Here is a 25,258-nt window from a genome sequence, read left to right as displayed (position 1 = left end):
CAGGAAGGAGCCAAAGAGTTACGGTAAGGGGCGAGAAGTCGAACTGGCGAACAGTAACAAGTGGAGTACCACAAGGATCGGTGCTGGGACCAATTCTATTTCTTGTATATGTTAACGACATGTTTACAGGCGTAGAGTCCTACATGTCGATGTTTGCGGATGATGCAAAGTTGATGAGAAGAGTTGTGACAGATGAGGATTGCAGGATCCTCCAAGAGGACCTGAACAGATTGCAGAGATGGTCAGAGAAATGGCTACTAGAATTCAACACGAGCAAATGTAAAGTTATGGAAATGGGACTAGGAGATAGGAGACCAAAGGGACAGTACACAATGAAGGGGAACAGCCTACCTGTAACGACGCGTGAAAGAGACCTGGGGGTGGACGTAACACCTAATCTATCTCCTGAGGCACATATTAATAGGATAACGACAGCAGCGTACTCTACACTGGCAAAAGTTAGAACATCATTCAGAAACCTAAGTAAGGAGGCATTTAGGGCGCTTTACACTGCCTACGTAAGGCCAGTCTTAGAGTATGCCGCCTCATCATGGAGTCCCCATCTGAAGAAGCATATAATGAAACTGGAAAAGGTTCAGAGGTTTGCAACGAGACTCGTCCCAGAGCTACGAGGGATGGGGTATGAAGAGCGCCTGAGGGAACTGTGCCTTACGACACTAGAAAGAAGAAGGGAGAGGGGGGACATGATAGGAACGTATAAGATACTCAGAGGAATTGACAGAGTGGACATAGACGAAATGTTCACACGGAATAGTAACAGAACGAGAGGACATGGATGGAAGCTTGAAACTCAGATGAGTCACAGAGATGTTAGGAAGTTTTCTTTTAGCGTGAGAGTAGTGGGGAAATGGAATGCACTTCAGGAACAGGTTGTGGAAGCAAATACTATTCATAATTTTAAAACCAGGTATGATAGGGAAATGGGACAGGAGTCATTGCTGTAAACAACCGATGCTCGAAAGGCGGGATCCAAGAGTCAATGCTCGATCCTGCAAGCACATATAGGTGAGTACATATAGGTGAGTACACAAACACACACACACACACACACACACACACACACACACATACACACACAAACACACACACACACACACACACACACACACACACACACACACACACACACACACACACACACACACACACACACACACACACACACACACACACACACACACACACACACACACACACACACACACACACACACACACACACACACACACACACACACACACACACACACACACACACACACATAATGAAGGTACTCCATTGGATAAAGGAGTACCTAAGCAACAGGAGACAACGAGTTAGTGTGAGGGGTAAGGTCTCAGATTGGCAAGACGTTACAAGTGGAATCCCGCACGGGTCAGTCCTTGGACCTATACTGTTTCTGATATATGTAAATGATCTCCCAGATGGTATAGAATCGTTTCTCTCAATGTTTGCCGATGATGCAAAAATTATGAGGAGGATTGAAACGGAGGATGATAGTAGGAGGCTACAAGATGACCTAGACAGACTGAGTGAATGGTCCAACAAATGGCTGTTGAAGTTCAACCAGAGTAAATGCAAAGTAATGAAACTAGGCAGTGAAAACAGGAGGCCAGACACAGGATACAGAATAGGAGATGAAGTACTTAATGAAACGGACAGAGAGAAAGATCTAGGAGTTGATATCACACCAAACCTGTCTCCTGAAGCCTACATAAAAAGAATAACGTCTGCGGCATATGCGAGGCTGGCTAACATGAGAACAGCATTCAGGAACCTGTGTAAGGAATCATTCAGTATCTTGTACACCACATATGTAAGACCAATCCTGGAGTATGCGGCCCCAGCATGGAGCCCGTACCTTGTCAAGCACAAGACGAAGCTGGAAAAAGTCCAAAGGTATGCTACTAGACTAGTCCCAGAACTAAGAGGCATGAATTACGAGGAAAGGCTGCGGGAAATGCACCTTACGACACTGGAAGACAGAAGAGTAGGGGAAGACATGATCACAACCTATAAAATCCTCATTGGAATCGACCGGGTAAACAAGGATAAACTATTCAACACTGGTGGGACGCGAACAAGGGGACACAGCTAGAAACTGAGTACTCACATGAGCCACAGAGACGTTAGAAGAAACTTTTTCAGTGTCAGAGTAGTTAACGGATGGAATGCATTAGGCAGTAATGCGGTGGAGGCTGACTCCATACACAGTTTTAAATGTAGATATGATAGAGCCCAATAGGCTCAGGAATCTGTACACCAGTTGATTGACAGTTGAGAGGCGGAACAAAGAGCCAGAGCTCAACCCCCGCAAGCACAACTAGGTAAGTACAACTAGGTAAGTACACACACACACACACACACACACACACACACACACACACACACACACACACACACACACACACACACACACACACACACACACACACACACACACACACACACACACACACACACACACACACACACACACACACACACACACACACACACACACACACACACACACACACACACACACACACACACACACACACACACACACACACACACACACACACACACACACACACACACACACACACACACACACACACACACACACACACACACACACACACACACACACACACACACACACACACACACACACACACACACACACACACACACACACACACACACACACACACACACACACACACACACACACACACACACACACACACACACACACACACACACACACACACACACACACACACACACACACACACACACACACACACACACACACACACACACACACACACACACACACACACACACACACACACACACACACACACACACACACACACACACACACACACACACACACACACACACACACACACACACACACACACACACACACACACACACACACACACACACACACACACACACACACACACACACACACACACACACACACACACACACACACACACACACACACACACACACACACACACACACACACACACACACACACACACACACACACACACACACACACACACACACACACACACACACACACACACACACACACACACACACACACACACACACACACACACACACACACACACACACACACACACACACACACACACACACACACACACACACACACACACACACACACACACACACACACACACACACACACACACACACACACACACACACACACACACACACACACACACACACACACACACACACACACACACACACACACACACACACACACACACACACACACACACACACACACACACACACACACACACACACACACACACACACACACACACACACACACACACACACACACACACACACACACACACACACACACACACACACACACACACACACACACACACACACACACACACACACACACACACACACACACACACACACACACACACACACACACACACACACACACACACACACACACACACACACACACACACACACACACACACACACACACACACACACACACACACACACACACACACACACACACACACATAATGGTTACGCGGCATATGCGAGGCTGGCTAACATCAGAACAGCGTTCAGGAACCTGTGTAAGGAATCATTCAGTATCTTGTACACCACATATGTAAGACCAATCCTGGAGTATGCGGCCCCAGCATGGAGCCCGTACCTTGGCAAGCACAAGACGAAGCTGGAAAAAGTCCAAAGGTATGCCACTAGACTAAGCCCAGAACTAAGAGGCATGAGTTACGAGGAAAGGCTGCGGGAAATGCACCTTACGACACTGGAAGACAGAAGAGTAAGGGGAGACATGATCACAACCTACAAAATCCTCAGAGGAATCGACCGGGTAAACAAGGATAAACTATTCAACACTGGTGGGACGCGAACAAGGGGACACAGGTGGAAACTGAGTACCCACATGAGCCACAAACACGTTAGAAGGAACTTTTTCTGTGTCAGAGTAGTTAACGGATGGAATGCATTAGGCAGTGATGTGGTGGAGGCTGACTCCATACACAGTTTTAAATGTAGATATGATAGAGCCCAGTAGGCTCAGGAATCTGTACACCAGTTGATTGACAGTTGAGAGGCGGGACCAAAGAGCCAAAGCTCAACCCCCGCCAGCACAAATACGTGAGTACAAATAGGTGAGTACACATACGGGGGCCTGGTAGCCTGGTGGATAGCTCGCAGGACTTGTAATTCTGTGGGGCGGGTTCAATTCCCGCACCAGGCAGAAACAAATGGGCAAAGTTTCTTTCACCCTGAATGCCCCTGTTACCTAGCAGTAAATAGGTACCTGGGAGTTAGCAGCTGTCACGGGCTGCTTCCTGGGGTGTGTGTGTGTGGTGTGGAGGAAAAAAACAGTTAATAAACAGTTGATTGACAATTGAGAGGCGGGCCGAAAGAGCAGAGCTCAACCCCCGCCAGCACAACTAAGTGATGAACACACAATGCACTTGGAATGCACTTGGGGAACAGGTTGTGGAAGCAAACTCTATGTATACATTTAAAATTAGGTATGATAGGGAAATGGGACAGGAGTCATTGCTGTAAACAACCGATGGCTGGAAAGGCGGGATCCAAGAGTCAATGCTCGATCCTGCAAGCGCGCACACACACACATACACACACACACACACACACACACACACTCACACACACACACACACACACACACACACACACACACACACACACACACACACACACACACACACACAAACACAGACACACACACACACACACACACACACACACACACACACACACACACACACACACACACACACACACACACACACACACACACACACACACACACACACACACACACACACACACACACACACACACACACACACACACACACACACACACTGGAGTTTAACACCAGTAAATGTAAAGTTATGGAAATGGGATCAGGTGACAGGAGACCAAAGGGACAGTACACAATGAAGGGGAACAGCCTACCTGTAACGATTCGAGAAAGAGACCTGGGAGTGGATGTGACACCTAATCTAACTCCTGAGGCACATATATATAGGATAACGACAGCAGCGTACTCTACACTGGTGAAAATTAGAACTTCATTCAGAAACCTAAATGAGGAGGCTTTTAGGGCGCTTTACACTGCCTACGTGAGACCAGTTTTAGAGTATGCCGCGCCATCATGGAGCCCCCACCTGAAGAAACACATAAAGAAACTGGAGAAGGTTCAGAGGTTTGCGACGAGGCTTGTCCCAGAGTTACGAGGGATGGGATATGAAGAACGTCTGAAGGAACTGAACCTTACGACACTAGAGAAAAGAAGGGAAAGAGGAGATATGATAGGGACATATAAAATACTCAGGGGAATTGACAAAGTGGAAATAGATGAAATGTTCACACGTAATAATAACAGAACGAGGGGACATGGGTGGAAACTGGAAACTCAGATGAGTCACAGAGATGTTAGGAAGTTTTCTTTTAGCGTGAGAGTAGTGGAAAAATGGAATGCACTTCGGGAACAGGTTGTGGAAGCAAATACTATTCATACTTTTAAAACTAGGTATGATAGGGAAATGGGACAGGAGTCATTGCTGTAATCAACCGATAGCTGGAAAGGCGGGACCCAGGAGTCAATGCTAGATCCTGCAAGCACAAATAGGTGAGTACAAATAGGTGAGCGCGCGCGCGCACACACACACACACACACACACTGTTGGAACAAGTTAGGTGAGAAGGTGGTGGAGGCCAAGACCGTCAGTAGTTTCAAAGCATTATATGACAAAGAGTGCTGGGAAGACGGGACACCACGAGCGTAGCTCTCATCCTGTAACTACACTTAGGTAATTACACACACACACACACACACACTGTGATTGATCACGGATCTAGGATATCACAAAGTGTATAACCGCACATAGAAAAAATAAACACAGTGATATCACTAGAACTTTTGTGTTAAACAGAATAATCACAGCTCCAGGCCGCTTGGGGATCAGAGGGTAACGAGGCCGATGTTTACATATTGGTATCAAAGTGTACTTGGGCTATAGTGAACAGTGAAACAGTACATTAGTGAACGGTAACACAACAGGCGAAAAGATACAGCATATTGAAACAGCCATCAACACCGATCCACTGGCACTCAGTGGAAGAGTGGGACTCCACACCACGTGGAGAGACGAGGAATCCACCGAGGACCTCGACATAAGGACATCATTATAAACTCACCTGGTTGTATGAGCGGGACGGTTTTGGCCGGTGAGTACTGCCTACTTCTGTCAGTTAACTTATGTGCAGTGAGGTCAATTATAAGAGAAATCTTGTTCAGTTTATCATATATATTTAGACTCTCAAAGTGGCTCATTCCGGGTAGAAGTGTAACACATTGGGGAGCCTCGAGACACGCACAAGCAAACACATACACAAACAAACACACACACAAGCAAACACACACACACACAGTAAAGGGATGGAGTAAATCAAAATACGAAACGTTTTTACTTGTGTGAAACATCACGCCAGTCACGGGATAACCCCCCACCACCCACCTCTTTCCCACCCCATCTTTCCCGAAATCCTCCCTCCTCCCCCCCCCCCATGAATGGGAACCGGCTATATAGCGGCCTTTGACACTTAGTTGACAACTGACCATACCTCCTATCTCTCACCCTCCTCCTTCTCCTCCTGCTTCCCCCTCCTTCCCCCTAAGCATACACAAATAGTTCTCTTCTTTGCCTCTCTCCCATTTCCCCGATATATCTCCCCCTAACCTCCCCATACGCATACTCCGCACGCACACGCACGCACGCACGCTCCCCCAACTCACTCTACCAAAATACTCCCCCCCCCCTCCCACTCCCCCTACAACTGACCAGAAATACACACACACACACATACACACACACACACACACACACACACACACACACACACACACAACACACACACACACATGGATATGGGATATGGGATATGGGGGGAAGATATGTGGGGTCACATATCATATGATATGTGACCCCAGCATGGAGTCCATATCTAGTCAAGGATAAGACTAAACTGGAAAAGGTTCAAAGGTTTGCCACCAGACTAGTACCCGAGCTGAGAGGTATGAGCTACGAGGAGAGACTACGGGAATTAAACCTCACTTCGCTGGAAGACAGAAGAGTTAGGGGGGACATGATCACCACATTCAAGATTCTGAAGGGGATTGATAGGGTAGATAAAGACAGTCTATTTAACACAAGGGGCACACGTACTAGGGGACACGGGTGGAAACTGAGTGCCCAAATGAGCCACAGAGATATTAGAAAGAACTTTTTTAGTGTCAGAGTGGTTGACAAATGGAATGCATTAGGAAGTGATGTGGTGGAGGCTGACTCCATACACAGTTTCAAGTGTAGATATGACAGAGCCCGATAGGCTCAGGAATCTGTACACCTGTTGATTGCACACACACACACACACACACACACACACACACACCACACACACACACACACACACACACACACACACACACACACACACACACACACACACACACACACACACACACACACACACACACACACATTACCCCCTCCCCCCTTTTTCACACTTCCTCTGTAGCATACCAGATATCCCCCCTCCCTACTCCCAAACCCCTCCCACAGTGGGACCCCCTCCAGCTCCCTAACTCCCTCCCATCATCTGACCACCTGACCTGAGGTGACATCTCCGCCCCCTCCCACCCCCTTCTGCTTCCCAGTCATCCCCTCCCCCACAAACACACTCACACACACGCACACACGCGAGCACGCTCACACACGCACGCACACGCACAAACACACACACACACACACACACACACACACACACACACACACACACACACACACACACACACACACAACAAACACACATACACACACACACACACACACACACACACACACACACACACACACACACACACAACAAACACACATACAAACACAAACACACGCACAAGAAAATCCCAGGACTTTTTTTTTCCACAGCCAGGGAATATGATGAAGGGACATCACCACACACAGGGACAGGGGAGAGTGGTGGATACTACCTTTGAATGGCTCAACCAGACATTAGGGGGGATTCGGCAGAGCCCTGCAGGCAATGAAAGAGGTGTTTGGCAAAGACCTGCAGGAAATGCAAGCATTAATACAGAGCCAAAGGCGTGAGTTAGAGGAAGCCAGAGAGGAGATAAAGAGACTCAGGGAAAATCAGAATTCAAACCAGCACAGGGTATGCAACTTCCTGGAAACAGGGGACGAAGCTGATGGAGGACTCCTTCCAGGGGGACTCTCTTTTGCAGAATACTGCAGAACAGCCCACTGCCAAGGCCGCTCTAGAGGCAGCAGCTATGAAAGCAGCTACCTCACAGGAAACTGTAAAATGCACTGAACAAATTCTGGAAAGGAAATGAACAATTATAGTTGTAGGAGTACAGGAACCAGAGGGATCCAATTGGGAGGAGTGGAGAAGGAGGGACCGAGCAACCATGACAGAGATCTTGGAGGGGACTGGATATGGAGGAGGCAGATGGCAACATAGAGAAGGTTTTCAGGTTGGGCATCTACAAGAAGGAAAGGAAACGATTGATAAAGGTAGTGCTCACGAACGAGGCAACAAAGGAGAAACTCCTATCCAGGAAGAGCAGACTTGTGAGGTTAGGTAGGATACGAGGACGTCTTTCTGCAAAGGGACATGACAAGGAAGGAGAGAAGGAAGGCTGCAGAAGCGAAGAGGAGACACAGAGAAAGGGGTGGGGAATACGGGAGCCACAGGACTCAGCTCAGTGTCTCCAGGAGGGGACTTCAGTGGGACATTCCCACTCCTCAGAGGGGAGTGGGAATCTCCCCACCAGCAGGCCAGCATCCCCAGGGAGGATTGTAAGAGAAGCCTCCCACCAACCAACCCCTCAGCCATCCCCCACCAATCACCTGCACCTCTCCTGACAGTTAAGTCCCCCTTCAGACCATGCCCCCCATGTTCCCTGACCCCAGACCCTCCCATGTTCCCCCCATGCCCTTTCTCTTCCCCAACCCCTACCCCAGACCCTCACTGTTCCTGCACCCCATGATGCCCTTCCCTGTTTCTCCAGCCTGTGCCCTTCCCAGTTTCCCCACCCCAAGCTCTTCTCCCTACCCCACCCTCCTCCCTCCTGGCCCCCCTCCCCAGACTCCCCTACCCTCCCCAACTCCTGACCTCCCTGTCAACCCACCCCAGTCTACCCTGCACACCCCAACCCGTGACCTCCCACCACATGCCTCTCTAGCTCCCCCATCACATGCCCCAACTAACCACCAACCCCGGACCCCCCTCAGCCGCATCACGAAAGACCCCCTCCCTAGCCCCCCTGTTCAAGACCCTCCCAGCCCAATCACACCCCAGACACCCCAGGTCCTTCGTCCTAAGCTCACCCATCCCAGACATCCCTTGCCCCCCAACTCCTGTGGAATCAACAGAAACGGAGAAGGGACAAAAGAGAGTCAAATTTAAGGTCATTTATTCGAACATAGATGGGATTACAAACAAGGCCAGTGAACTTAGGGAAAGAACAAAAGAAGTAAACCCAGATGTAATTGGATTCACAGAAACCAAACTCTCAGGAATCATAATGAATGCGGTGTTTCCCCAGGACTACACTGTAATAAGGAAAGAGAGGGAAGGAAAGGGAGGAGGCGGAGTGGCTCTACTGATGAGAAAGGAATGGAGTTTCGAGGAGATGGTTATTCTGGGCTGCGAAGGGTTCAGGGATTTCATAACAAGCACCATGATGATGGGAGGACCAAGAGTAGTAGTAGCAGTGATATATAACCCACCACCAAATGAAAGAAGACCCAGGCAAGAGTATGACAGAAATAACATGGCAGTTAACATTATCATGGAGAGAGCAGCCTCTGCTGCCTGTAGAAACCGATCCCATCTGCTCATCATGGGGGACTTTAATCATAGAAGGATAGACTGGGAAAGCAGAGAACCATATGGAGTTGAGAAAAAATGGAGAGCGAAACTGTTAGAGGTGACATAGCGAGTAAGGCAAAAACTCAACGCAAACTGCTGCATAGTCACATCAGAAGGGAAACAACAGTGAAGGAACTGGTAATGAAACTGAGGATAGGGGCAGAAAGATTCACTACAAACGACAAGGAAGTGTGCGAGGAACTCAATAACAAATTCCAGGAAGTCTTCACCTCAGAGCAAGGAGAAGTCCCATAAATAAGGGAGGGAACATCAACCCAGACACCATAAGAGAAGATTGTGATTACCAGTGGGGAGGTGAGGAAGCATCTGCTAGATTTGGACTTGACAAAGGCTATTGGCCTCTTACCTACCTTCAGGTTACCTTGAGGTGCTTCTGGGGCTTAGCGTCCCCGCGGCCCGGTCGTCGACCAGGCCTCCTGGTTGCCGGACTGATCTACCAGGCTGTTGGACGCGGCTGCTCGCAGCCTGACGTATGAGTCACAGCCTGGTTGTTCAGGTATCCTTTGGAGGTGCTTATCCAGTTCTCTCTTGAACACTGTGAGGTCAGTTATGCCCCTTATGTGTAGTTGAAGCGTGTTGAACAGTCTCGGGCCTCTGATGTTGATAGAGTTCTCTCTCAGAGTACCTGTTGCACCTCTGCTTTTCAACGGGGGTATTCTGCACATCCTGCCATGTCTTCTGGTCTCATGTGATGTTATTTCTGTGTTCACGTTTGGGACCAGCCCCTCTAATAGTTTCCACGTGTAAATTATTATGTATCTCTCCCGCCTGCGCTCAAGGGAGTACAGATTTAGGCTCTTTAGTCGGTCCCAATAGTTTAGATGTTTTACTGAGTGGGTTCTAGCAGTAAAGGATCTCTACACGCTCTCCAGGTCAGCAATTTCTCCAGGTTTGAAAGGGACTGTCATTGTGCAGCAGCACTCCACTCTAGAGAGCACAACCGTTTTGAAAAGTGTCATCATCGGTATAGCATCTCTAGTGTGAAAAGTTCTTGTTATCCAACCTGTCATTTTTCTTGCAGTTGTGACGGCTACTTTATTGTGTTCTTTAAAGGTAAGGTCTTCCGACATGAGTACACCCAGATCCTTTACATTGCCTTTTCGTTCTATGTTATGATTTGCATGAGTTTTGTACGTGGTTTCCGTTTTTATATTTTCATTTTTTCCATAGCTCATGAGCTGGAACTTATCTTCGTTAAACACCATATTATTTTCTGTAGCCCATAGAAAGACCTGATCTACATCAGACTGGAGGTTTGCCGTGTCCTCTATGTTGCCTACTCTCATGAAGATCCTAGTGTCATCTGTAAAGGATGATACAGTGCAATAGGTTGTGTTCTTGTCTATGTCCGATATGAGGATGAGAAAAAGTACTGGAGCAAGCACAGTACCCTGGGGGACTGAGCTCTTCACGGTTGATGGGCTGGATTTTATTTTGTTGACTGTTACACATTGGGTTCTGTTGGTCAGGAAATTGTAGATCCATCTGCCTATTTTTCCGGTAATTCCTTTTGAACGCATTTTATGTGCAATAACACCATGGTCACATTTACCAAAAGCTTTGGCGAAATCTGTGTAAATTACATCAGCGTTTTGTTTGTCTTCCATAGCATCTAATGCCATATCATAGTGGTCCAGCAACTGCGACAGGCAAGAGCGCCCTGTTCTGAAACCATGTTGTCCGGGGTTATGGAGATGCTGTGATTCCATGTATTTTGTGATCTTACTTCTTAGCACTGTCTCAAAATTTTTTATGATATGCGATGTTAGTGTTAGCGGTCTGTAATTTTTTGCCTCTGCCTTATTTCCTCCTTTATGAAGTGATGCTATCTCTGCTGCTTTTAGTATATCAGGAATAATGCCAGTATCTAGACTTTGTCTCCACAGAATGTTGAGGGCCTGCGATAGTGTTTTTTTTACAGTTCTTTATGAATATGGAGTTCCAAGAATCCGGGCCAGGTGCAGAGTGCATAGACATACTGTTTATGGCTTCTTCAAAATCCAGTGTGGATAGGGTGACGTCTGATATATGTTTTGATGTTGGTATCATATCCATGAAAAATTCATTTGGGTTATCAATCTTTAGTGTGTTTAATGGCTCGCTGAAAACAGAGTCGTACTGCTTTCTCAGTAGCTCGCTCATTTCTTTGTTGTCATCGGTAAAAGTTCCATCTCCCTTTCACAGGGGCCCGACACTAGATGTGGTTTTTGATCTTGATTTTGCACTGGAGAAAAAATATTTCGGATTTCTCTCTATTTCACTGATGGCCTTTTATTCTCTTTGCCTCTCCTGGGTTTTGTATGATTCTTGTAGCTTGCGTTCAATTGTTTCTATTTCTCTACCTAACCTTCTTTGCCGTTCTTGAGATAGGGTGCGACTCTCAAGTTGTTCCGCGATTCGTTTTCTTCGCCTATATAGGGAACGACGTTCCCGTTCCAATCTGCATCTCTTCCTCTTTTTTCTTAGGGTATGCGGTTTGAACATATTTCTAGTGCTACTGAGCTTATTTTTTCCAGGCATTGGTTCAGGTTTGCATTTTCTAGCTGTTCTTCCCAGTTTATTTCTGTGAAGTCCTGGTTTATTTGCTTCCCAGTTTATCTGTTTATTATTGAAGTTGAAATCTCCTCCACCGGGAATCTGGACTGGTTTTGAAGGTCTACTCCCCATGGTTGTCATAACTTCAATTAAGTTGTGATCTGAGTAACAGGTATTTGTAATCATTATGTTCCTGATCAATTCATCATTATTAGTGAAAATGAGGTCCAGCGTGTTCTCCTTCCTAGTTGGTTCAACTATTTGCTGGTTTAAGGCAAACCTGTCTCACATCCGTAGCAGGTCATTTGCATGTGCCTGTTCATTTAGGCTACTTCCTGGTATTCTTTCTGATATTACTGTATTAGCCAGGTGTTTCCATTTCAGGAGCCGTAGGTTAAAGTCCCCAAGCAGGATGATGTTCGGAGCTGGATTTGTGAGGTTTTCCAAGCAATGTTCTATTTTCATTAGTTGGTCTTTAAACTGCTGAGGGTTTGCCTCCGGTGACTTATATACAAGGACAATAACTACATTTAGAATCTCTATTTTGATTATCAGCACTTCCACCATATCATTTGAGGTGTTTAGCAGCTCAGTACAGATGAGTGTGTCTTTATTGTAGAGGCTGACCCCACCCTGAAGCCGGTGTTTCCTATCACATCTGAAAAGATTGTACTCTGAGATCCATATTTCACCATCATGGTAGTCCTTTGTGTGGGGTTTCTGTTAGGGCTGCAAACACTGCATTTGCCTCATGAAGGAGACCATCTATAAAGTGAACTTTGTTGGATTTGTGTGTTTTTATACCCTGGATGTTGGCAAATATAAAGGATGTTATCGTGTTAGTGGTAGTGCTGGAAGCCTTACTTTGGTGTTAATATCTGAGGCTCTGGTAAGGAGGCCACTGTGTTTGCGTCCAGGGTGTGTTGTTTTGGAAATGATTCGTCCAGTTTTGGTAGTAGGACGGGTGTTGTGTGGTGTAGTACCTGTGTGCTTGTTGATAATTTGTATTCCAGTCTTGTGGGTATCTCCCTTCCCCTCTGTAATCCTGTAGTGGTTCCATCTGACTGTTCCTCTCTCTTATATTTACTACTCTGATTCTGCCTTCCTCTAAAAAATTTCCAGTAGTGTCATATTGATCTTCCCGTCTATAACGCTCTGTACCTCTCACGTGGAATTCCGGACATTGAAGATTGTAGCATTTTTTGTCCCTAATTGAAAATTGACATAATCTAGGGTGGAAGTATCTACACCCTGTTCCAAAACGGCATGTACCCCTCGCCAACATGTTCCTGCATTTTCGAGGATGCAGGAAATGACATTTTGCTCCTAATTTTCCATATTTGCATATTCCTTTAGCGTAGAATTTGCAAATGTGTTCCGGTTTTGCGTTTTTCAAGGTATTTATATCTGTGACTGGCTTGTCTATCCTCTTTATTGGAGCCATCATCTCCGTTTTTCGTCCCAATTCTTTCATCTATGCACTCTGTTTCACTGTTGCTCTCATCGTTTATATTACCTGGCTCTGCAATATTGCTGTTATTTTGTACCACAATACCCTCTTCTCCACACTACTGCTCGGGTTCTCTAAACTAACTGTTCCTGAGTTTTGGTCGTTATCCAATGTTGTCTTTTCCCAGTCCGCATATATCACTGGTAGCTTGTCTGTGAATGATAATCTCTGTGACTCGGGGATGTTTTTCATCAGTTTAGTTATGTTCTCTAACATTAATCTGTCATCTTTGCAAACCCAGTAAATTCCTTGCCTTTCTGTGCATCTTGGAGATACTTCTGTACAGCCCAGGTGAAATCTTATGTTACAGATGCAACACTTGACGCCTGCATTACGTCTTCCCAGTACTCCCCAACACTCGCCACACCTCTCCATTGTCTGATGTATTGTATTGTATTTGAGAGTCACTGTATGGATCACTTGTTGATGTCAGTCCTTTTAACTCTTTATAAAATTATATGTATATATTTATATGTTTAATATTTATAATATTATATGTATACCGTATATTTGTAATATTATGTATGTTATTTTGTTCAAACTTTATGGCAGGTACTTAGCGTAGGGTAGCGAGGCTGGTCCCCGGTCGGTACAGGTGACCTCTTGTTGTCCCAGGTTGATGTTACCAGTTTCCAGTTACTCGATTTATAACCACTGATGCCGCCTCTTGCCACTATTCTATATTCTAGTATTCTATATTTATAATATTCTATGCACGATTTTCCTTTACTTCCAACTTATATGTTGTTGTGATACCCGTTCCACATCACTGTTCCACGAATCACCGTTCACTATTTTTTTCCTAATACACGCATGTACACAAAGCCTCGTGCACTGGCTCACACGTGGTCTCCCGTTTATTCTCAATTTAACACAAAGTTCTATTGTTAATGACTGTTTTCAATTTTCCAGCGGGTCACTATGCACTTTGTGATGTCTGTAATCAGTAATCCATGGCAGTAGTCCTAAGAAATCCCGGTTAATGTCACGATTTTAACGGAGCGCGCACGATACGTCTTCCCCCTCCCTCGACTCGACTCCACCTCGCCCGGATGGAATCTCTCCATGATCAGGACAGAGGAGGATAGTATGAGGCTACAAGATGACCTAGACAAACTGGAGGAATGGTCCGGCAAATGGCTACTAAAGAACAACCCAAGTAAATGTAAGGTAATGAAACTAGGAGGAGGAACTAGGAGGCCAGTCACTGGATACCGAATGGGAGTTGAAGTCCTTCACGAAACGGACAGAGAGAAAGATCTGGGAGTTGATATCACGCCAAACCTGTCTCCCGAAGAACACATCAAAAGGATAACATCAGCGGCCTATGCGAGGCTAGCTAACATCAGAACTGCTTTCAGAAACCTGTGTAAGGAATCCTTCAGAACCTTGTATACCACATATGTGAGGCCAATCCTGGAGTATGCAGCCCCAGCATGGAGTCCGTATCTAGTCAAGCACAAGACGAAGCTGGAAAAAGTTCAGAGGTATGCCACTAGGCTAGTCCCAGAATTAAGAGGCATGAGTTATGAGGACAGACTACGTGAACTGCACCTCACGTCCCTAGAAGACAGAAGAGCTAGAGGAGACATGATCACCACATACAAAATTCTCAGGGGAATTTACAGGGCGGACAAGGATGGATTATTTAACATGGGTGTCACACGCACAGAGGTACACAGGTGGAAGCTGAGTACCCAAATGAGCCACAGAGACATTATAAAGAACTTTTTCAGTGTCAGAGTAGTTAGTAAATGGAATGCACTAGGAAGTGATGTGGTGGGGGTTGACTCCATACACAGTTTCATATGTAGATATGACAGAACTCAGTAGGCTCAGGAATCTGTACATCAGTTGATTGACGGTTGAGAGGCGGGACCAAAGAGCCAGAGCTCAACCCCCGCAAGCACAATTAGGTGAGTACAATTAGGTGAGTTCACACACACACACACACACACACAGGGGAGGAGGTGGAGTGGCCCTACTCATGAGAAGGGAATGTAGTTTTAAGGAGTTGGCCATCCCAGTCTGTGAGGAGTTCAGAGACTACATAGCAGGCACCATAACAATGGGAGGACCAAGAATAGTAGTAGCAGTAATATACAACCCTCCACCAAATGACAGAAGACCCAGTCAAGAGTATGAAAACAACGACATGGCAGTTAACACTATAATTGAGAGGGCAGCCTCTGCTGCCTGTAGAAATAGATCCCACCTGCTCATCATGGGCGACTTCAATCACGGAAAGATTGACTGGGAGAACAAGGAACCGCATGGAGGCGAGGATACGTGGAGAGCCAAACTATTGGAGGAGGTGACAATCAACTTTTTAACCCAGCATGTCGGAGAACCCACAAGGATGAGAGGCAATGACGAACCAGCGAGACTCGACCTAGTCTTCACTCTGAACGACTCCGACATAAGAGAAATCGGTTTTGAGGACCCAGTAGGAATGAGCGACCACAGTGTATTGGTGTTTGAGTACTTGATTGAAGAAGGGTTATTGAACTCGAGGAGGGATACCGAAACCAAAAGGTTAGCATACCGAAAGGGAAACTATGAGGGGATAAGAAAATTCCTAACAGATATAGCATGGGAAACAGAGCTCAGGGGAAAGACGGCCCAAGATATGATGGATTACATCACACAGAAGTGCAAGGACGCAGCAAACAAGTTTGTCCCAGTCCAAAAGGAAAACAGAGAAATGAAGATGAGAAACCCATGGTTTAATCAAAGATGTAGGCTAGCTAAGCAGCAAAGTAAAAGGGCATGGAGAAACTATAGGAATAACAGGACACTGGAGAGCAGAGAAAGATACCAGAATGCCAGGAATGAATATGTCAGGATGAGAAGAGAGGCAGAAAGACAATACGAAAATGACATCGCAAGCAAGGCAAAGACTCAGCCTAAATTGTTGCATAGCCATATTAGGAGAAAAACAACAGTAAAGGAACAGGTTATGAGATTAAGGATAGAGGCGGAAGGATTCACTACAAATGACAAGGAAGTGTGTGAGGAATTGAATAAGAAATTCCAGGAGGTCTTCACCTTAGAGCAAGGAGAAATTCCAGAGGTAAGTGAGGGAATAGCTAACCAGGAACCACTGGAAGAGTTTGAGATTACCAGTGGGGAAGTAAGGAAGTGTTTACTAGAGTTGGACGTGACGAAGGCTATAGGCCCAGATGGAATCTCCCCTTGGGTTCTAAAGGAAGGAGCAAGAGAACTGAGCCTACCACTCTCCATAGTGTATAACAAATCACTGGCAACAGGGGAACTGCCAGATATTTGGAAAGCAGCTAACGTAGTCCCGATATACAAGAAAGGGGATAGACAGGAGGCACTGAACTACAGGCCAGTGTCCCTAACCTGCATACCATGCAAGCTGATGGAGAAGATTGTGCGAAAAAAACTAGTGGAGCATCTGGAGCGAAGGAACTTTGTAACACAGCATCAACATGGGTTCAGGGATGGCAGGTCCTGCCTCACAGGGTTACTTGAATTCTACGACCAGGCAACAAAAATAAGGCAAGAAAGAGAAGGGTGGGCAGACTGCATATTTTTGGATTGTCAGAAAGCCTTTGATACAGTGCCACACAAGAGGCTAGTGCGAAAGTTGGAGATGCAGGCTGGAGTGAGAGGGAAGGTACTCCGGTGGATAGAGGAGTACCTAAGCAACAGGAGACAACGAGTCTGTGTGAGGGGTGAGGTCTAAGATTGGCGAGACGTCACAAGTGGAGTCCCGCAGGGGTCAGTCCTTGGACCTATACTGTTTCTGGTATATGTAAATGATCTCCCAGAGGGTATAGATTCGTTCCTCTCAATGTTTGTCGACGATGCAAAAATTATGAGGAGGATTGAAACAGAGGATGATAGTAGGAGGCTACAAGATGACCTGGATAGACTGAGTGAATGGTCCAACAAATGGCTGTTGAAGTTCAACCCGAGTAAATGCAAAGTAATGAAACTAGGCAGTGGAAACAGGAGGCCAGGCACAGGATACAGAATAGGAGATGAAGTACTTAATGAAACAGACAGAGAGAAAGATCTAGGAGTTGATATCACACCAAACCTGTCTCCTGAAGCCCACATAAAGAGAATAACGTCTGCGGCATATGCGAGGCTGGCTAACATCAGAACGGCGTGCAGGAACCTGTGTAAGGAATCATTTAGAATCTTGTACACCACATATGTAAGACCAATCCTGGAGTATGCGGCCCCAGCATGGAGCCCGTACCTTGTCAAGCACAAGACGAAGCTGGAAAAAGTCCAAAGGTATGCTACTAGACTAGTCCCAGAACTAAGAGGCATGAGTTATGAGGAAAGGCTGCGGGAAATGCACCTTACGACACTGGAAGACAGAAGAGTAAGGGGGGACATGATCACAACCTACAAAATCCTCAGGGGAATCGACCGGGTAAACAAGGATGAACTATTCAACACTGGAGGGACGCGAACAAGGGGACACAGGTGGAAGCTGAGTACCCAAATGAGCCACAGAGACATCAGAAAGAATTTTTTCAGTGTCAGAGTAGTTAGTAAATGGAATGCACTAGGAAGTGATGTGGTGGAGGCTGACTCCATACACAGCTTCAAATGTAGATATGATAGAGCCCAGTAGGCTCAGGAATCTGTACATCAGTTGATTGACGGTTGAGAGGCGGGACCAAAGAGCCAGAGCTCAACCCCCGCAAGCACAATTAGGTGAGTACAATTAGATGAGTACACACACACACACACACACACACACACACACACACACACACACACACACACACACACACACACACACACACACACACACACACACACACACACACACACACACACACACACACACTAGTTACCTGTGATCACAAATTGATCTACTGTATAACAGGACATTGAGAGCAGAGAAGGTTACCAGAGAGCCAGGAATGAATACGTCCGGGTGAGAAGAGAGGCAGAAGGGCAATATAAAAACGACATAGCAAGCAAGGCTAAGACTCAACACAAACTGCTGCACAGCCACATTAGGAGAAAGACAACAATGAAGGAACAGGTAATGAAAGTGAGGATAGGGGCAGACAGGTTCACTACAAACGACAAAGAAGTGTGCAAGGAACTCAATAAGAAATTCCAGGAAGTCTTCACACTAAGGCAAGGAGAAGTTCCAGAGATAAGAGAAGGAATAGTTAACCAGGCACCACTAGAGGAATTTGAGATTACCAGTGGGTATGTAAGGAAGGTTTTGCTAGAGTTGGATGCGACAAAGGCTATAGGCCCAGATGAAATATCGCCATGAATACTAAAGAAAGGAGCAGAAGCACTGTGCCTGCCACTCTCCATGGTCTATAACAAATCACTGATAACAGGTGAACTGCCAAAAATTTGGAAAGCAGCAAACGTGGTCCCGATATACAAGAAGGGGGATAGACAGGAGGAACTGAACTACAGGCCAGTGTCCCTAACCTGCATACCATGCAAGCTAATGGGGAAAATTGTACGAAAAAAGCTAGTGGAACATCTGGAGCGAAAGAACTTTGTAACACAACACCAACATGGTTTCAGGGATGGCAAGTCATGCCTCACAGGGTTACTTGAGTTCTACGATCAGGCAACAAGAATCAGACAAGAAAGAGAGGGGTGGGCAGACTGCATATTTTTGGATTGCCAGAAAGCCTTTGACAAAGTGCCACTCCAGAGACTGGTGCGAAAGCTGGAGATGCAGGCAGGAATGAAAGGGAAGGTACTCCATTGGATTAGGGATTACCTAAGTAACAGAAGACAGCGAGTCACTGTTCGGGGTGAGGTCTCAGATTGGTGAGACGTGAGAGGATTGCACTACACAAAATGCTGGAAAGAAAAAGATCTATTATAGCTGTAGGAGTACAGGAACTGGAAGGATCCAACTAAGAGGAGTGGAAAAGGAAGGACCGAGCAATGGCGAAGAAGATCTTGGAGTGTCTGGATATGATAGGGCTAATGGCAATATAGAGAAGGTTTTCAGGATAAGTGGCTACAACAAGGAAAGGAAATGACTAATAAAGTTAATGCTCACGAACGAGGCCACAAAAGAAAAAATCGTGTCCAGGAAGAGCAAATTTATGAGACTAGGGGAATACAAGGACGTTTTTCTATAGAGGGAAATGACGACGGAAGAAAGAAGGAAGGCTGCAGAAGCAAGGATGAGATGCAAGGGGAGAGATGGGAAAGGGGGAGCCACAGGACTCAGCTCAGTATCTCCAGAAACCTTAGAGAAGAGTGGGAATCCCCCCACCAGTAGGCCAGTATCCCCAGGGAGGAATATAACAGAAACCTCCCACCCCACGACCATTCACCCCAACCAGTAGAGACCCTTTCCAGACATGTCTCCCCTGCTCCCCCAGGCCCCCCCCATGCCCTCATACCCCCTACCCCTTTCCCCATCCCTGGCCCTCCCTGATCCCACACCCCATGACATCCCCTGTTTTCCAGCCCATTCCCTCCCTGCCCCTCCACCCTAGGCTCCTCTTCATTCCCCCAATCAATGACCTCCCTCCACCCCATCCACATGCCCCTCCTGCTCCTCCATCTCATTCCCTAATTGACCCCCAACCCCAGACCCTCTCAGCTTCACCACCCCAGATCCATCTGGCTTCCCCATACAGAAACCCACCAGCCTCCCCTCCTCACACCCCAGATCCACACCTCAGGTCCTCCTTTCTAGGCCATCCCACCCCAGACACCCTTTGTCTCCCTACTCCAATGGAATTAGCAGAAACTGGGGATGGAAAGAAGAGAGTCAGTTTTAATGAATTGAACTCAAACATAGATGGGACTACAGGCAAGGCAAGTGAACTCAGGCAAAGAGCACAAGAAGTGAACTCAGATGTAATTGGAATAATGGAAACAAAACTCTCAGGAATAATAACGAATGCGGTATTTCCCCAGGACTGCACTGTAATAAAGAAAGAGAGGGGAAGGAATGGAGGGAAGCAGAGTGGAACTACTGATAAGAAAGGAATGGAATTTCGAGGAGATGGTTATCCCAGGCTGTGAGGGATTCACAGACTATATAACAGACACCATCACGATGAGAGAAACAAGAGTAGTAGTAGCAGTGATATATAACCTTCCACCAAACGACAGAAGATCCAGGCAAGAGTATGACAGAAACAACTTGGCAGTTAACACTATAATTGAGAGAATTGAGAGAGCAGCCTCTGCTGCCTGTAGAAATCGATCCCATCTGCTCACCATGGGGGGACTTCACTCACCAAAGGATGTGTTGGGAGAACAAGGAACCGTGTGGAGGTGAGGAAACATGGAGACCTAAACTGTTGAAAGTGACGACAAGTCATGCTTTTTAAGTCAGCATGATATGGGACCCAAAAGAATGAAAGGCAATGATGAACCAGAGACACTCGATCTAATCTTCACTCTGAACGACTCCGACATCAGGGAATTCGGGTTCGAAGCCCCCGTGGAAATGAGCGATCACAGTGTACTGATGTTTGAGTTTCTGGTCGAAATTGGGTTAATGTACTTATGGAAGGGCCCAGAAAACTAAAGGCTGACAATCCAAAAGGGAAGCTAAGAAGAAATAAGAAAATTCCTAACGGATATAACTTGGGATATAAGATAAAGACAGACTATTTAACACAAGGAGCACACGCACTAGGGAACATAGGTGGAAATGGGTGCCCTTATGAGCCATACAGACGTTAGAAATTTTGTTTTCAGTGTCAGAGCAGTAGACAAATGGAATGCATTAGGAAGTGATGTGGTGGAGGCTGACTTCATACACAGTTTCAAATGTACATATGATAGAGCCCAGTAGGCTCAGGAACCTGTACATTAGTTGATTGAAAGTTGAGAGGCGGGACCAAAGAGCCAGATCTCAACCCCTGCAAGCATGCTGGGGCCGCATACTCCAGGATTGGTCTTACGTATGTGGTGTACAAGATTCTGAACGATTCCTTACACAGGTTCCTGAAGGTTGTTAGCCAGCCTCGCATATGCCGCAGACGTAATTATTTTTATGTGGGCTTCAGGAGACAGGTTTGGTGTGATATCAATTCCTAGATCTTTCTCTCTTTCCGTTTCATTAAGTACTTCATCTCCTATTCTGTATCTTGTGTCTGGCCTGTTTCAACGGCCTAGTTTCATTACTTTGCATTTACTCAGGTTAAACTTTAGCAGGCATTTGTTGGACAATTCATTCAGTCTGTCTAGGTCATCCTGTAGCCTCCTACTATCATCCACTGTTTCAATTCTCCTCATAATTTTTGCATCATCAGCAAACATCGAGAGGAACGATTCTATACCCTCTGGGAGATCATTTACATATATCAGAAACAGTATTGGTCCAAGGACTGAACCCTGCGGGACTCCACTTGTGATGTCACGCCAATCCGAGACCTCACCCCTCACAGTGACTCGTTGTCTTCTGTTACTTAGGTACTCCCTTATCCAACGAAGTACCTTCCCTTTCACTCCAGCTTTTTCACTAGCCTCTTGTGTGCTACTGTATTAAAGGCTTTTTGACAATCCAAAAATATGCAGTCTGCCCACCCCTCTCTTTCTTGCCTGGTCCTAGAATTCAATAAGCCCTGTGAGGCAGGACTTGCCATCCCTGAACCCATGTTGATGCTGTGTTATAAAGTTCTTTCGCTCCAGATGTTCCATTAGCTTTCTTCGCACAATCGTCTCAATCAGCTTGCATGGTATGCAGGGTAGGGACTCTGGCCTGTAGTTCAGTGCCTCCTGCCTGTCCCCTTTCTTGTATATTGGAACTGTATTAGCTGTCTTCCAAATTTCTGGCAGGTCCCCCTTTGCCAGTGATTTGTTATACACTATGGAGGGTGGCAGGCACAGTGCTTCTGCTCTTTCCCTTAGTATCCAAGGGGAGATTCCATCTGGCCCTATAGCCTTTGTCACGCCCAACTCTAGTATATACTTCTATACTTCCCCACTGGTAATCTCAAACTCTTCTAGTGGTTCCTGGTTAACTATTCCCTCTCGTATCTCTGGAATCTCTCCTTGCTCCAAGGTGAAGACCTGGAATTTCTTGTTCAGTTCCTCACACACTTCCTTGTCGTTTGTAGTGAATCCTTCTGCCCCTATCCTTATATTCATTACCTGTTCCTTTACTGTTGTTTTTCTCCTGATGTGGCTGTGCAGCAATTTAGGTTGAGTCTTTGCCTTGCTTGCGATGTAATTTTCGTATTGTCTTTCTGCCTCTCTTCTCATCTTGACATATTCATTCCTGGCACTGTGGTATCTTTCTCTGCTCTCAAGTGTCCTGTTATTCCTATAGTTTCTCCATGCACTTTTACTTTGCTGCTTAGCTAGCGTACATCTCTGATTAAACCATGGGTTTTGTGTGTGTGTGTGTGTGTGTGTTTGTTAGGGAGAAATATATGTAGTAGATATAATTGAGCAAAAATTGATCGGTTAGAAAGGCGGGGTCTAGGAGCTAATAGCTCGACTCAGCAGGCACAAATAGTAAATACAAATAGTAAATAGACAGATGGCTGGAGCAGTACCTGATCACCCTCTGTGGCTAGGAACAATTGTCCCCATTAGTTGGTATTGTGAAATTTCTCCTTAACTTCTAATTATTTAATGTTGTATTACTGAAACCTTATGAGGAACAGAAATGTATAAGATTGTAGATTATTCTTCAGGAGATCTCATGATGATTATACAGTTGTATTTATATGTTGTGTATATATATATATATATATATATATATATGACAATCATTTAATTTAGAATTTGTAATTTATATGACCAAATTAATGCGTAACTAATTTGATGACTTTTGGTACGCAGAAGCTACGTGATAACGACGCCCCGCAAGTGGATATCTGGAGAAGATGCTCAAGTGTGCGCCTTTATTGTGAATAACACTTCTCCGGTACACTTCTTCACAGTTGCTCTCAAGTCCAGACGTTATCCTGAAGAACTTACTGGTCCCATCACCCTCATCAAAATCCCTGAAGGTAAATGACAGTTTATTGGCTCATATATTTGGTCTTTCTGTCGTACTCTGTTTGGGTCAAAGTCTGTACCTTTGGAATCCTTATTGAAAATAAATATATTTGAGACTCATGCCAATGTTAGCAGCTTCCAGGGGCCAGATTCACGAAGGTACTTACGAAGGTTTTTCTTCTTAGCTACGAATGTTTTCCTTCTTAGCGCCTTCGTGGCGGCTACGACGGTATTCAGGTAGCTACACTAAGTCGAAAAACCTTCGTAAGTTTGGTCCGGGATCTAAGTGTGATTTCGACAACTCGTAGCTTTACGTAAAATGAATATAACTTAATTTTTCTCTACTACATAACACTGGGATCGATTTTAAGATTTTAGAACATAAACAAAAGATTATAAAAATTGAATCTCATGAAGAGGAGTCCTTCGTGTTAGTTATATGTTCATTGTCTGCTTGAAACTTTGAGTAAATATGTCTTTTACGATATTAGAATTAGTTTAATAATAGCAAGATATTATACCAGTAGTTATTAAGTAAATAAACACTGGTGAACATGAAATATGAGAGAAGGTGATGAGCCCTGCCTGATGGGATCATTTACTATCACCAAATGTCCCTGTTCACCTAGTAGTAAGGGTGTACCTTAGCTATACACCCCCCATTTATAATTTATTTACTTTGGTTTTATTTTGAAATTAAATCTGGGTGAGACATAAAATAAAAATATGATGCACAAATGATGTTAGGTAAGGAGAAGGATAAAAATGTCAAAAACTTTATTCATTGAATACTTAAAGCTATAATTATGACTATATGGACTATTAAAAAAGAGAGGGAAGTAGGGGTCCAAGACCTCTACCTGTTATACAATTTGGGTGTGGAACAAGTAATTATCAAAAGAAGGCACCATGACAGGAAGGCTATGTAGCAGTAAGGCAGTGAGGTGAGGCAGCTACTTATTTGAGAAATGCTTATTTTATTTACCTTATAAGCTGAGGCAACTTATTTTATTTGAGGAATACTCAGCTGATTCACCTACATTAAGCATGGAACAAATTTGTGTCCAAGACCTCTTCTTGTTACACAATTTGGCTGTGTGTAACCAAACTAGAAGTGCTCTACAAATCAAGGGACCCAGAATGTGGAATGACCTCCCGAATCATGTCAAA

The 25,258-nt window shown here is 45.5% G+C and overlaps 1 protein-coding gene across 2 annotated transcripts in view; it reads left to right on the top strand.

The window, feature by feature from the left end:
• Nucleotides 1-25,258, top strand: part of LOC123766633 (murinoglobulin-2) — a 585,294-nt gene that overhangs the window by 123,516 nt on the left and 436,520 nt on the right. For both annotated transcript variants that reach the window (XR_011223484.1, XM_069308162.1), the window contains exon 2: nt 23,930-24,099. Coding sequence is in view for 1 of the 2 variants with exons in the window: in XM_069308162.1 (XP_069164263.1) it covers nt 23,930-24,099 (170 nt within the window). In the remaining variant the exon portion in view is untranslated. The remainder of the gene's footprint in view (nt 1-23,929; nt 24,100-25,258) is intronic.

The sequence above is a fragment of the Procambarus clarkii genome, chromosome 62 (genome assembly GCF_040958095.1).
Source record: "Procambarus clarkii isolate CNS0578487 chromosome 62, FALCON_Pclarkii_2.0, whole genome shotgun sequence".
NCBI classification, from domain to species: Eukaryota; Metazoa; Arthropoda; class Malacostraca; order Decapoda; family Cambaridae; genus Procambarus; species Procambarus clarkii.
The sequence above is the reverse complement of the archived record's forward strand: the minus strand, read 5'-3'. Positions and strand labels throughout refer to the sequence as shown.